General features: G+C 37.7%; 1 protein-coding gene across 2 annotated transcripts in view; it reads right to left on the reverse strand.

Moving 5' to 3' along the window:
* The window catches only part of ece2a (endothelin converting enzyme 2a), a 73,998-nt gene that overhangs the window by 34,799 nt on the left and 23,513 nt on the right, over positions 1-15,686 (reverse strand). Inside the window, exons 1-2 of one of the 2 annotated variants that reach the window (XM_028021831.1) lie at positions 4,503-5,219; positions 2,983-3,266 (exon numbers count right to left, since the gene is read on the reverse strand). In XM_028021831.1, coding sequence (XP_027877632.1) covers positions 2,983-3,266; positions 4,503-4,593 — 375 coding nt within the window. In that variant the 5' untranslated portion in view covers positions 4,594-5,219. Of the gene's footprint in view, positions 1-2,982; positions 3,267-4,502; positions 5,220-15,686 lie in introns of those variants that run through there. The other variant, XM_028021830.1, reaches the window with a different exon arrangement.

Consider the following 15,686-nt stretch of genomic DNA (forward strand, 5'->3'; position numbering starts at 1 on the left):
TCAATTTATCCATCCCAGTTCACTGGTAGCAGAAGACCTCTAAGGGATCCCTACCCTCCTGGTTTATCTGAGGTTTTCTCCCTTCCCTTTCATTGCCTCTCTCTGTCTTCTTTTTCATATTTTCTGTGAGAAAGTAGGTTCACAACAGACCTCCCACATTCCTGCATAACACACACACTCAAAATAGAGCAAAAATCGTGACTGCTGGAGCCACATAAGCCAAAGATTACAAGCCTTTGAATTGTAACAAACACAAACGCACTAAGAAGCAACATTAATAGTGCACTACAAAGATCACATAATCAATTTTACACTTTTCTGTGACCACACAGCCCTGAGAACAGAGCAGCTGGGGGAAATCTATAAAAGTGAGGAAAAAACGGGGTGGAAATTAGGAGGTGAGGAAATGTGAAAGTGAAAAACGTGAGAAGGAACCTGGAATGTCACTATAATGACTTCTGAACAGGTTGGAGGCTGTTTTATGAGTTCGGCTTCATTCCTATTGAAGCAAAGTCAAATCCATCCATCTGTGCAGCAACCAAACTCGCTGATCCTTCTTTAAAACCTCCTTCTGTTGGAGGAAAAGACCAAGAGAACAGCCCCTTTTTTCCTGCATGCGTGTCTGCTGCCCATTTGCTTTTGTTTACTGGAGTTAGGCTCCGGTCTGATGAAGCTTATATAATCTTAAAACTCCAGATAATTTGGTAGTGGAAAATGTTTCAGAAAATACTAGATTGAGACAACAATTTGGGACTAGTATGACTGACTAGCAATCCAATTCATCATACGACAGCACAATGTGTCCCCCTCACTCCTCTTGTTTTCTTGTCACCTTTCAAGATTTAAGAGCATAAACCAAATTTCAAAATCACAAAAAGATAGCTTGAGTAAATAATTAAATTCCACTAGCCTCACCCAGGCCTGATTATTTCCAGAATAAAAAATACTTTCAATAAAAAATATCTGACAACATTATGTAGGCTAAAAGATCTCAAAAAGGCACAACATACCCCATACCTAAATAAAAAAAAAAGTTTCTGACATGGATCAATCTAGAAGTTTAAAATGTAATTTCTAAGTATTTGGGACTCCAAAAAATCCCAGTAAGAACAATTATCCATGAAGTAGAAATACATGGAATAGTGGTGAACCTTTCAAGAAGTTGAAGGCCTACTAATGTAAAATTACTCCAAGGGTGCATCAAAGACTCAAACAGTATTCACAAAAGAACTGAAAACAACACCTAAGGCACTGCAGGTCTCATTTGTCTCGGTAAGTCTTCTCGTGTGAACCAAAAGACAAAAATGGGGCAAAAATGTCATCAATGGCAAAATTTCAAGGTAAAAATCTCTGTTGACTGAAAGGAGCACAAAGGCCTGGCTCACATTTGCAAAAAAACAGAAAAAAACACTCTTAATGATCTTAAAGACCTTAGGAAAAATACTGAGTGCACAGACGAAACAAAAGTGGAACTTTTTTTCTTTTGATAAATGAAATAATTATTTGAATTTGCTCAGGTTATTGGTTGGATATTAAAATTTGTTTCATGACTTCAAGCATATTAGTGTGACAAAAACGCAAAAAACTGAGTTTTTCACAGAACTCCGTAGGATTTATAGTTAGCCCTATAAACAGATGACTTTGAAGACCGTTGTGAACTTAAATTCGAATTGTGACTTATTAAGCTGCACTTCAAACATTCCAGTGAGTGTACCTTGAGCTGTTCTTCTCCATTTACAAACCTTGAGCTACCTACTTCAGCTAATGGTGGTGTTCTCTTGTCTTAGTGTGTCAAGGTCTAGCATGGCTAATGGCCAAAACATTGTCATTGTCAAATTGATGTGGTGGTTACTGCAGCAGCCAACAGCTGAGAGCACTCAGCATCTTGTCAGTCCTCTTTACGGGCAGTGGAGTGGAAATGTTAAGTGCCACCATTACTGATTTCCCTGTCAGAGAGTAATTTGCAGATATACTATTGTTATAGTGGGGCATTCAAATCATCACAGTAGTGACATTCACTGTCTGAACAACATTTAGAAGTAAAAGACGAGGAAACTTGAGTCAATCTGCAGTGCAGACATTTGCGCTTCTGTTTTATGCCTTACGGCAATGAAGGTAAATAAATGCCTTCTTAACAAGTAAACAGATATGTGAAAGATGCTGAGTTAAAGGCACAGTTAAGGATTTCTCTAGTGAGGTTCTTTTAAAACATCTTACTTGCAGGTGATAACTGTCGTCTTCATGTACTAAATTTTCAGATTAGTTGATCCCAAAGACGAATTAATGGCTTGTCTGAGATGGGGAAAAATTAAAGTGGACTTCTACAATCTCAAAAGAACTCCAAACACAAAACATCACAGTGGTTTAAAGAATGTGAACCTCTTAAATTACTATCACGCCAGAAATCTTGGCTCATTTACAGGTGTTTTTGTTTTTGATTATGTTTCATGCTGCTTAATTTCTGTGTGTATTAATTGCATATTATCTACTTTTTTCTGTTTACTTTTGGAAAAGGCTCTGGAAAAATAGCTTTATCTACTCAGTTATTTATACAGAAACCAATTATTATTTTCATAAAAGAAGATTACCAATGTTAGCCACTAGTGATCTTTCTGGGTGAAACACTAATAAATGACCATGTAAAGCATTTCTGGCCTAAAAGAAATGTTAAAAAGACAAAGTTAGGATTTTTTTTGTTTGTTTTCAAAGTGCTCTCCATTTCTATTAGAATGTTTCTGAAGCTTTGTACAGCTTCAAATCCTGATCCCAGTAAATTTTTCACAAGGGAAAATCACTAATGACACACCACTTGGGTGTGACACCTGCTTTTTCTGAACAGTTTGAATAAGCACATTCTGCTTTGTTGATATTCACTACAATTTTGTGAAAGTCCAAAAACCCACTGAGTAAATAAACCTGTTTCAGAGAGAAACCCCTCAAACCTGAAATCCTAGTATAAAGTACAAAAGTTTTTACGGCTACCTCGATGAGAGCTTGATGAATGAAGGATGACGTTTCAGGAGAGACCTCCCATGGTGACTTCTCCTCAACCATGATGGCATCCAGCGTGGCCTTCTCAAGGATAACATCAAAGGATGCATCAGCAAAGGAGAGTTGACGAACGTCCATCTGATGCCAGGTCATACCAGGACAACTGCTGTACCTGGCACTCATAGCGCTGATGCAAACCGAGGAGTAGTCTATGTTGGTAATCGCATGGTAGCCGGCACCGTACATGTCTCCACCCAAACTGCTGTTTCCACAACCTGAGAGCAATGGAGAAAAAGAAACATAAGCCGTCAATGGGGGACAAAGAAAAACACCAAGCATGCAGAGAAGAGCAGGTTATTAACTGAGAAGGGGAAAGATATGTGAATATGGTGGAAAAATTAACATAACTATTAAGGGACCAGAGTGTTTGGTGTCTTAATTGAATAAATGAGATGATTAGAGTTACTCTTATGATTGGCTGGAGCTAAGTGCAGTATTCTGCAGGACTCCCTCTTGTGTCTGATGAAAAAGACTCAACATTTAGATTAATTGATTTTCAATCACAAGTGGAAACAGGTCGGTTCCCCCATTTAAGGTAGGGCATAGTCAGGGTCACAGCTTCAAAATCATTACATTCCCCATCACATCATTCCTGAAGTTTAAAAGTTATTTTAATGAGTTGTCAAAGACAGTGACGGAATCAGTCAGGTTAACCGGTCCTGCCAACGGTCAGTCAGCAGTGTTTGAAGGCCAGTAAGTCCCTTGAACCCTTCATAATTGCAAAACACTAGGTTGGATTTTTGGGATTTTATTGATGAAGCTGCTTCCTAGTTTTCCAGGTATGGTTTTGTTACATTGGTCAAAACAAACCAGGAGAATTTAGTATCAAATCAAGTCCTGTCAAGTCTGAGCTTTGTGTGTCAGGGTGAAATTCAGTGTTGTGCTGCAATGTAGCTGGGAACATTATCTCTCCTTGACCTCACCATTGAACGTACTTTTTCTAAATAAAAGATCCACCAAGCACCAAGATTGTTTGATGTTAATACTGGATCTTTACTAAGATATTTGAGAGGAAGTTGCGTTGATTTACACGCTTGGTGTACATGGCATGTGTTAGCTGTGGTAGATTTTACAATTGTCAAAACACAGGCTGGCTAAAAAATAAAGGTTGATATACCACACACAACAGACCACCACAGCTTAGGTGATGAGTGTGATATTTCACATATCAGGAAGCACATTTGAGGTTAAACTACCTTGCAATATTTCTTGAGTACTTTTTACAAGTCTTCACTTATCGTTTTGACTCAACACAAAACTAATTTAAATTCTTTAAATGACTAAAACATTGTGAGACTTTAAAAAAGAACATCATGATCTAGGCTCATTGTTTAGGGCTAGAAGAATTGACAGGCAAAATTGGAAGTGACACGATAAAAGAAAATTGAAGAAAGTTTCAATTTTCTAAAATGTAGCAAGACAAAAATAACCAACTGAATGCAGCATCTCACCTTTTGGATACGATGAGTCAGACTGTAAATGGAGGAGGAGGAGGAGGAGAAAGAGGAGGAAGAGGAAAAGAAGGAGGCAAAGGAAGAACATGAAACAGGAGTAACAAGAAAAGTTATGTTGGGCATATAGTCTATACACAATATGTAAATAGTGTCATTGGGAAGTATTTTGTTTAACTTTTTGCAGCTCGGGTACATGTGCATGTATTTAAAAGGATCTGCCTGGGGACGTGTGAGAGGGTACGAAAGGTGTGGCTGGGACTTTGAGCGACATGCTGGCAGTGACACCTCAGCTGCAAACGTGTGGCTCCTTCTTGTTATCACCTTCCTGCTTCCACTAATTACCACCATGCAACAGCTTCACATAAGCATGTGCCAGAGAACCCAGGATGATTCAGTTTGCAGTCTCACACCAAACAACACGTTAGTAACCTATTTAGATGTGTGTTTGCCTGCCTGTGTGCTGTACATGCTCAAACCTTATGCTGCACGACCACAGGTGGCAAGGACGTCTGAACACAGATATTTATACATCAAGAAAATTGAGCAAAACTAATAAAGGATGATTTAACAAGACAAAAACAGAGAAATTGAAGCCACAGATGCAGCCATGCAACAACAACCCAACATTGCATTGATCAGTCCTAACAGGTAATCTGCATTTCAAATTATTGAGCAAAATAAAGAATTTTTCTTTCCTTCCTGCAACAATCTTTTTATGCATAAGTGAGATATTGGCTTTTTTATGAGAGTATCTGTGTGTGAATAATTATTAGACAACTAATAGTACATAGGAATTTTGTGGAAACAAACAAAATGGCAAATTTTCCCATCACACTTTCAAATCTGTGAATAATACACAACCAGTTCTTCCTACTTTATCTCAATCCCTCTTGGCAAACATGAGGTTTTGGTTTCCATCCCCTGCTGGACCCCACAGCATGTCAGACGCTCCCTTCAAAGGGTTTTCCCCCATAAACACACATATGCGTATGTGTGTGTGTGTTATCTTTTTCCAGGCATGTTGCTCTGAGGAAAGGCCGGACATGATGTCTCATTCCTGGCGGTCGTCAGGATAAGTTTACTTGCCACACTCTCCTCAAGGTCAAGACTCCTACACTGGGTCAGTGAGACCTGCTGATGGTTCCATGCACTCATAAACACTCTAATGAGTTACCTGCAAACATAAGTCTTTAAATTTAAAAAATATATATTTTGTGAGAATGTTTATTTTATTTTTTTTTACTTAAAAGCCAAGGTTGTCTCAATTACAGTCTCTGGTTTCTATTTAGGACAGAATATCTTCTAATAACCGGATCTCACTCCAATGTCAGCATTTTCCCACAGGACACAGTCGTAAGGCAGATGCCTTTAGTACTTCGAAGAAATCAGAGCTGTACTTTTTTATACATATTTCCCACTGAGGCTCAAAGCCTCTCAAAGGCATAAAAAAGGCCAAGTTTGTGTGATTAAACAAAATAGACAAAAATAAATTCTAAATAAATAAATGTCCAATAAACAAGATGCGTGCTTCAGCAAAGGATTATCCAAGTGGGGTTTGCAAGTTTTAGGTTTTTGTCATTTCTTCCCTAACAATTGTGTTTTCCAGCTTAATTGTATGGATAAATAAAGTTCTGAAGTGATTTATTGTGGCCTCGTGTACTTAAATCATTAAAACCTGTCATTTTGACGGGGGCGTATTCAATTTTGCAGCTCTGCAGTGAAGTAAGGAAAGTTCCATCGGTGTCTGAGGTGGTTAAGTTCGTCTTGGTGTTACATGAGTTTGTCTGGCACAGAATATCCAGGTGATTCTGGGGCCTTACATGTCTGCAGGTGATAAATAGGAGGCTTTACATTCCTACTAAACAGACCAACTGGATTATTAAAAGCAGAAGAGAAGACGAGACTAAAGTTAGAAGTGTCGTATAACCTCGTTCCGGATGCCCGTGTGAGCATGTGATGGAAAACCTAATCCTGCTCTCAAAATGTTTCATAACACTCATATAATAAACAACTGAACACTCTGCTATGCAGCAGTTGCCTGAGTAAACAGATTGTTATTGTGTTTGCTTTTCTGTTAAAATTAATATCCAAAATAATTATTTTATAAGTTGCATTGACAGCTGCTAGCACACATATGATGGCCAAAGATGGACATAGTACCTTGCTGTCTATCAAAGACGGGTTAAAGGACATCTGGTGTGTGACCCGAGAAATCCTTTGATATTTAAGGACCAGCTGAACATGTGAGTGACAGCTGTAGAGATATGACACAGGAAAGGAAACCTCTGAGGCAATCCCCAGGAATACTTCAGGATTATTCTGCTGACGGGAAACACATAGAAAAGGGCCTCACACATAATCACATATGCAGCTTTAAATTCAATTTGAAGCTGTGAATTCAAAGATAAATTCAATGAGTCAAACAACAATATAAATAAATTATAAAAGTTAGTAAAGCAAAGAACATTCTTTGCTAAAATAACATACAACAGCATTCCTATGATTTTTAATAACTAAAATAGCTATAAAATAATGTGTTTGTATAATTTATAGAAAATAATAAGTATGTTTAAAAAAACTATTTCTCTGCACTCGTCTTATTTCACCAAATACAAAGTGGATATTTTCTTTTCTTGCTAATGTTTATTTAGAAACCTTGTGATATTTTACAGTGGTTTGACTGTTTGTGTTGCTCCAGCTTCGACAATTTTTTACTTTAATTTTCAAGTAAATTGGAACTCTGATGGGAATGGCGTGGTTCCAAGAAACACATCACTGGAACCCACCAACATAGTGAGCAGCACAGTTTACCAAAAATAATACATAACAGGTTTAACACACTCCATCCAGAAAGAATTTTCTGTCCTAAATCAATCTATATTCATCAAGAGTTTGTCCAGTGGATTAAATATTTTTTAGTACTTGCACTTCTCTAACTCAAGTACTAAAAAACACCCTCTTGCTTACTTCTATGGCTCCTATGTGATGTGACTGCACCTTTCAGATGTAAGATGATGTCCTTCCACATAAACAGCAGATCTGGATGACATGTATGGTCAAAGAGGGGCAGTGGGTGGGGAACCCCTGTGCGTCAGCCAGCGATGTGAAACATTCAAGCCGTGAGCCATGAGCTGAGCTGAACTGAGCGCAGCAGTGGAAACTCCATGATGTCAGAGGCATTTGTAGTATTTGTTCACATCCCAGATTGGTTTTGACACATTAAGGATGGCGACCAAGGCCCATGCTGATGAAAGGTGATGTTCAAGTGAACACATAGCAACACCCAGCTCAACCAACCCCAGTCCACCAAGGCTCTGGGCAAGCCCGAAGAAAACTGATGCCATGATGACATGCTGCTAAATTTAGCTGCGACTGTTGCAAATGTTAACAAATACTGTAGAAAGCTCCCATGTGGAGTGTATTTGTTTTTGTGTCACGCTGTGAGTGGATGAACAAATAAATCTGAGTCTTCATATGAGTGCATTTTGGAGTCAGTTTATATGAATCATATTAAGCCAGATCAAATAAAGATGTGGAAGTACAGATATTTTCCAGCAGTTTCTTAAGCAAGGTGATGAAAAGCATGCACATATCAGAGAGCATGTACCAAGATAGTAACATTGGTTTCTAACCAATTACCTCTTATCTTTCTATTGGGTCACTATCAATATCCAGTCTTATTAGTTAAATCTAACTATTTATGACTCAGACAAATTGCAGCAGCTCTTTAAAGCAGTCTTTGCTGCACACACTTATTTGTGATGTGTATAAATTTAGTTTATGGAAATATACTGAAAATGTACTAATATTTTCTTATTAGTAAATGCACCATACTATTAGATGAAAGTAGTAAGACTCTTCAGTCACCGGTCTCTCAAACTAACTGCTTTCAGGAAGGTGTTCAAACTGAAGTAAGCATGGAGATATACAGAAAGAGGCAATCTAAAAGGAAACTGCATCATCTATAACATGTCAAGATAGGTTTTTTTGGCCTGATCAGGCTGAGAAAGAGTGAGAAAGGTAGACTTTCAGGGCGCACCATGAAGGCTAAACTGCGGTTTTAGTAACACTAACCATCCTACGCCAACATAATACTGTAAAAGCTGTTCAAGATGTAATCGGTTTGTTTTAGCAGGTAAACTCTGTCATCACAGTAAAGACACTAAGACAGCTTTATCTTCATTTAAGATATTTCCTCATTACAATCTTAAAAAATAAATAAATAAGCATACTATTTCAGTAATCAAATGTGCAATGGATGTGGAAGTGGAAAGTCTATCGTCGACAAGGTGTTAGGAACCAGTTTGTTTCCCAGACACCCCTTAGACAGATCTTACACCTCCTCCCAGCAGTTGTCTGTGTCACTAGAAACAAGAGACCAAAAAATGGAAGTCGTACCAACAAATGTGTCAGTGGTGTCGGTGGAGTAAATTAGGCTGCAGTCATGTGTGAAAGAAGGAAAATGTCATCCACAATCCGAAGCTTTCGCCTGCTGCTAGTTAAACATTCAACTTTTCTGTAGGAAAAAGGCAAGTGTGAGCTAAGGTGAGAATGTTTGCAAACCAAGATAAATAATAAATGATGTCAAGGTTAAAATCTATTAGCAACATCCACACACATTTGTCTGGTGCTTCTTGGTCGCCTAAAGGCTGAAACTAGAGTCCAAGAGGAACTAAGAAAATAGAACAGTTTTACATTCTTAAAACAAACTTAAAAACAAATTAGCTAATTTTATTTTAGAAACATGGCCAGATTTGCAACAGCGCCGGAAAAGCCTGGTTCCTTCTAGTTTCCTCCTGTAATGCTGGGACCAGTTAAGCATTAAGCTCCAGTAAGATAGCCATGGGCAATCTGAAGCAGCTAATAAGCCAGTCTGTTACGAATACCCAAGCTTACAAGGATGCTTATGTTTTTGCTTGCGACTGGACTGAAATACAGATGCTGCAAAATCCAAACTGTTTTCATGGAGGGGCTGATTTTACCCCTCCAGCTTACCCATGCTGTAGTCTAAGCTGATTGAAAGTTGAGTTTAATTTTTGTGTTTACAAGTTGTAACAACTAATACTGTAGTAAAACAACAAGCTTAGAGATTTTGAGAGATGGTGCAGATTAAATATCTGATGGGAGAACAGAGGGAGTAAAAATACTCAGAGGCCTGTTTCAAAGAGAAATGGCCCAGTTTCTGAAAACTATAGATTTCCTATCACGGTAGTTAAAGATGTAAAAATACATGTATCTTCCAATTTTTATTGTTATCTTAAGAAAATGTAAGATGTAAAGAAAAAAGTTTTCATGGAGTTGAAATGCAGCATAAGAAAAGTCTGCAAATTGCGAGTCAGCTAAGATGTCAAGTAAAGGGCATCTTCAAATTGGGCAGCTTTCTATTTTTCCGCAGCGTGATTTCTAATAGGTAGTCAGCCAGGCTCTTTTCTGTTATAAAAAAGGCATGAACAATGGATGACGATGAAGCTTACAGTTTAAAGTGACAAAGCAAGGAAAAAATAACCAGAAAATGTGAGAGGATAAAAACAGAAAAAGAAATACTGTAAATAATTGTGTCTGAAGCAGAGAGAATCCTCCACTTGATGTATTCCTGACATTCTGAGCTCTGGACTCAGGATGTCATATAAAAACTTGTGATTTTCCTACATATTAGAACAAAAATGTATTTCAACTTGAATAATATTTCAGAATTTCAAGTAATTTAACTAAGTATTCAGCTAAGGCTGAGTACTTCAGGAAAGTTTTTGTAAAATCTGACAACAAATCATTACTCAGCATTGTGTAGGAGGCTTATACTGTTGAAACATCAGAGAATCTCACACAGCATTCTTAGGAAAGACCTACATGCCAATGTGAAGTATGGAGGTGGAAGTATTATAGCTTAGTGACATTCGGTAGAGGAATCTACCATGAGATCTACCTGTGATGGGGGCTGTAAGAAAAATTTAAGCTAAAGATGAAACGGGATCCTGAAACAAGACAATGACCCAAAACATATCAGTAGGTCCAACAAAGGCTGGCTGAGAAATAAGAGAAGGATAGTCCCGGAGTGGCAGAGTTAAACCCATGTCTTCATTGGGAATGGGCTGGAGATGCAGAAAACCCCTTAAACATCTGCAAGTTGAAAGTGCAAAATGGAGCACACTAGCTATTAGAAGGCATGGGGCATTAACGTTTTCCTCATTGAGAAAGCAAATTTTTGGTTTATTTCTTTTATTTAATGGGTAAAACAAGGTTATTCTTTTGTCAAAGTAGGATTACATAATTTTCCATTCTTAAAAAGTAGAAGAATAAACATCAGTATGTGATCATTTGTTAATAAAGACCTGGATATTTGAAGTGGGATCCTAATTTTTGAATGTCAGTAACTCTCCAGATTCGAGTCACATAATCAGAAGGAGACATTTTTACAACCACTGTATGCGCGTGTGTTTCCTCTTTTCCAAATTTATATATTCTTCAAATGAAATGTTCTGTCAAGTAGTTTCAGAAGCTGCAGAAAACTTGCATCAGCACATCGGCCAGCTGAAACTCTCCAAAGCTCGTTTTTTCCGGCAACCTCTCCTCACAAGCATTTTCTTCCCTCCCTTTACAAAATCGACATCAGTTATGTAAGTGGTTGCAGAGGTAATTAGTGACTGAATAATTAAGGATGTGGCTGTAACTGTTTGATGGCATGTGTGTGTGTTTGTAGGCGTGTGTGTGACAGAGTGAGAGATAGAGGACTTTTGGAAGGACTCTACTGTATGAATCTGCCTCTCTGCTGTGGTATGAACACTGACGCCTCTCCTTCTGATAAAAAAACACCAACAGGCACCAGGAGTTTGAGCAAAGTAAACTGCAAGAGTGGAGAGTCATCGTTTCTCACTTTGTTTGCCAGAACCTACAGTTACTGAAAGCCACCCACGCCCCTCTTTAGATTACCATTAATTTCTTGTGGCTGGTCGAGCATTTGCTGAGCTTCTTTTCTTTTTAAAAACTAATGGCCAGAGTGCATTACAGCACACTCTTTACAGATGTATAGACATATGAAAGCTGCAGCACTACGTTTTTCATTTAAAACCCATTTTTAAGTCAGTAATAGCAAAAAGCGATGCATGTTTATGTTTATGGCTGTGGGAAAAGACTGGAAATCAATATAACAAATGAGGCACTAATGCTAAAGGTGAGCAGGTGTCAGGTGAAGTAAGCGACATGACATTAAGTAGGGTGACTATAAGCAAGTAAAACAAGTAAAAAATAAAACTTGGAATAAAACAGAAACAGGATTTTTTTTTTGTGCTAGATGGTACATTATCAGACCAAGAAAAAACAAAATATCTCTGAGCAAAACCAAAATATCTTTTCCAAAATATCCTTTCATTTAATGAGGTAAAGTGTATCTGAACCAAGATGGCCCTCTCTGGAAAATGGACACGTTAAATCATTAATTAACTCAGGTAAACCACATCTTCTGAAAACCTGAGTTAATTTCCCATCAAGAATCCGCTTAACTGAATAATAAATAAATACAACCTGTCTGACATGACATAGGCTAAAATCTCTCAAAAAGTAAGTCTACAAATCCAAGAATAGATGAGAGATAAACATTGCTGGATCTGGATTAGCCTGGATAGTATTGCATTGTCATTTCAAAACCTTTGGGACTCCATTAAGCCATAGTGAGATATTATCTATACAGTAAAAGAGCCTGACCTACCCAAATTACTTTAACATGTCACTGACAGCTCATGAAGGAGGTCACAAAGGAACCCAGAACATCTAAAGTACTGCAAGCCTCATTTCCCTCAGTAAATGTCAGTGTTAATTATTTAACAATAAAAAAAGAGAACAGGCAAAAATGTCTAACCCTCCAAAAAATGACTTAGAAACATTCCCCAAAAAACATCTTAATGCTCTCCAAGTTATTAGAGGAATGATTTTAACAGATGGTGTTAAAAGGTTTAAGTCCCATTACATTTGGTGTAAAACTAACACAGATTTTCAGAAAAAGATCATCATATTGACAGTCAAATAAAGTGTAGATAGCAGACTGGTCCACGGCTGGTTAGCTACTTTAAGATTAATGAATTAATTAACTAGATTGGATAATGTACTGGATTAAATGTACTGTTTGATAACTAAGGTCAATTAGAATATATCTGTGACTGAAACGACATTTTTATAGAGTGCCTCAAGATGACATTTGTTGAGAATTGAAAATATATAAATAAACTGAGCTGAATTGGACACCTGTTGATTAATAAATTCATTTCAGTATTGGTTTTAAGGCCGCTAACCACTTGCACTCCATTTGACCTACATGAACTCCTACATCCATGTGCCACATTTGTTCCCTAGAGTCAGCAGACTACAGACTTTTACTTTATGCTTCAAACTCAGAGGTGAAAGAGCATTTTGAGTTTTGGTCCCAAGTTAAGGAAGGCTTGCCATTGCATATCAAGCAGGCACCTTTATTTACTGCTTTTTATTTAGTAAGTAAAACATACTTTAACTCTGGCTTATAGCTCAGTACAAGTTGTTAAATGTGACATTTTTCTGCTTGTTTTTATATTTGTATACTCTGCTAACCTTTACTCTTCTAATAAGAGTGCACCTTTTTTCTCTTAAGTTTGATTTTAATGTACAGCACTTGTCCTTCAAGATACAACATCCACCCCTTCAAATTCTCACCAGTATTACATAAACCCAAGATGATACAAAGATAATGAACTATTTATACAACCATTGTTTCCATCTATCAATCACAAGAAATTTTAATTGTATTGAAGAGGACACACTTAATAATATCATTTAACAACCTACAAAGAATATGTAAATGCACCCATCTTCACATCATCACATCCATTGTCAACGAGACATAAATGACAGATTACATTTTAAATGTTCTATGAAGGAAATTTCACTTATTTTTGTTTGTAGGGTTGTATATTGGAGTTAATTCTGATCTGGTTTATAATAAACTCACAGGGCCTTTCCAGGAACGTCAATATCATTCTGTTACATGGTTGGTTTAAAAGTCGTAAGGGATTATAGAATGCAATCTGTGAATATTTGTACCAAATACTTAGAAAACGGTCACAATGGCAAAAATAAAAGTTTTGTGAAGGTAAACCAAATACTCTTTAAAACATCATTCCATAAATCTGCTGGCAGTCAGGATTGCAGCAGCCTTTAGCTGTGGACTGATTTCACACTGTACAAAACTGAAGTGTTTTTCTTTACAGGGTATGAGCCAAAAAACAGAACACAACCTAACTACTGTTCTGTCACAACTTTTGCTGACTTTGTCCAAGTAACACTTGAATATGCACCAGCAATGCTCATAACACCTCCTCTCTGGTATTTCATCCACAAGAGGTACTTTTTTCCCTGACAGTCAATAGATCTGACTATAAAAAGCTTTTATCCTGCACCTACGGTGTCCTCAGTCTTCAGCACACAAATGTTTTTATGTCCTCAAAACGTTTATAGACAAAATATGGCCATTCTTTTTTGCAGTTCTTTTCAAACTTCATCAAGTTGGATCTACGTGCCCAATTTGGAGAACAAAACATCATTTCAGATCAGTTTACTGGACATGACATCAATGGCCTCAGTGAAGGTACAATGGCCTTTTCCTTTCAGACCATATGCATACTAACTGTCTCCTTTACTTTTAATCACTGCATTACCATTCTCTGCAATGGAAAAATCTACATCGACTGAACATTTTCGATCAAAACAAAACCAAGAAGAAGATTTGCAAATGAGCAACGGCTAAACTGATAGTTTTCTTGCTCTTACTAAACTGAATTTCACGACTGACCTATTTGCAAAGCTTGAAATAAATAAATGAACAAGCCTGTTAGTGACGGCTGTGTCTCCGAAAATGTCTGCCCTCTCACTCACCTTTATGTTCATTTTAGCTAGACTGCGGCTGTTGCAGATAGTCACATTTATTTATCCATCTGCCCATGTCAGGAGTAAAAAATGTGTTTTATTCTGCGTCCCACCTCATGTACTGTTTGAGTGGAGCTGTTTTAATCTGTCAGCAGCTCAGCGGTGTAACAGAAGCAAGGAAGGTCATGATTCAGCAATAAAGTCTGCACATGAGTGTGTGTGTGTGGGGGCAAAATATCAAACTCAGGAGGACATGATTATTCCATTTCACCTAACTGTAGACAAACAAACATAGCATGCACACATTTGAGAGAACCATTAACAGGAGTCAAAAAAGTTTAGTAATAAACATGTTATTTCCCACTTATTTCAATCAAGATTAACCTAAGGCTCCTCATACAATTCACTACAATTTGCACAAGGTGAATAGCATCTAATCTCTAAGGTACCCACTCTGATAAGTGTAAGACAGGTCATGTTTAACTAAAACCAAAACAAAAGCGGGGGATGTTGGTGAATCGTCTGGCTCAAACTATGAAAAAAGACCCAAATACACAAAAACAGACATGCAAAGACAAAGAGAGTCACAGCAGTACAGGCATTTTCAATTAGCCACCTACTAAGACTACGTCTGTGCCAAAATGAAACAGCAGAAAAGGTGCAGGTAGTAACTTTAAAAGATACACACACATACACACAAAGATAAAAACTTGACTTGACTGGTTAATTTTCTGCCTGGTTGGCAGGCCCGTTTGTCAGTTCAAGGTGCCTGCACCAATATGCAAATGGCTCGCTTTCCTGACCTTGGCGTAATTATGCACTATGGATCAGATTCTAAGGGGGCCAGTCCACTGTGGGAGCTTTCTGGCTGACACAGCATATTGATCCCTGTAGGAGGAAATTGCATGTCTTCCTGCGGTGTCGTTGTGTCTTAACGCGATGTGAATAAGACTAAGTCAATTGCTCTTCCTGAAATTAGATGTTGTGTGACAGAATTTTATGGGAGGTGAAGTCAAATTGGTAATGGCAGAAAACAACTTACCGTTAAAACTGTATATCCACCGTCATACTTTTCTAATCTAAGGATGCTGCCTCCGCCATGTTTCACGACAGGAACCGTGTGTTTAGAGTGATTTAAAGTGCAGAAAACCTACCTTAACATTTTAACAGAGGGCTGTATCCATACAGAGATGTAATAGATGAGCCCTATTTACTAAATAGATTATTTCTGAAGACAATCCCTCTAAGTTAGTGTCATCAGAGAATGCAGGCCCCCATATAAATGCCACTCTTTGT

Source organism: Xiphophorus couchianus, chromosome 6 (genome assembly GCF_001444195.1).
Source record: "Xiphophorus couchianus chromosome 6, X_couchianus-1.0, whole genome shotgun sequence".
In the NCBI taxonomy this organism is placed as follows: Eukaryota; Metazoa; Chordata; class Actinopteri; order Cyprinodontiformes; family Poeciliidae; genus Xiphophorus; species Xiphophorus couchianus.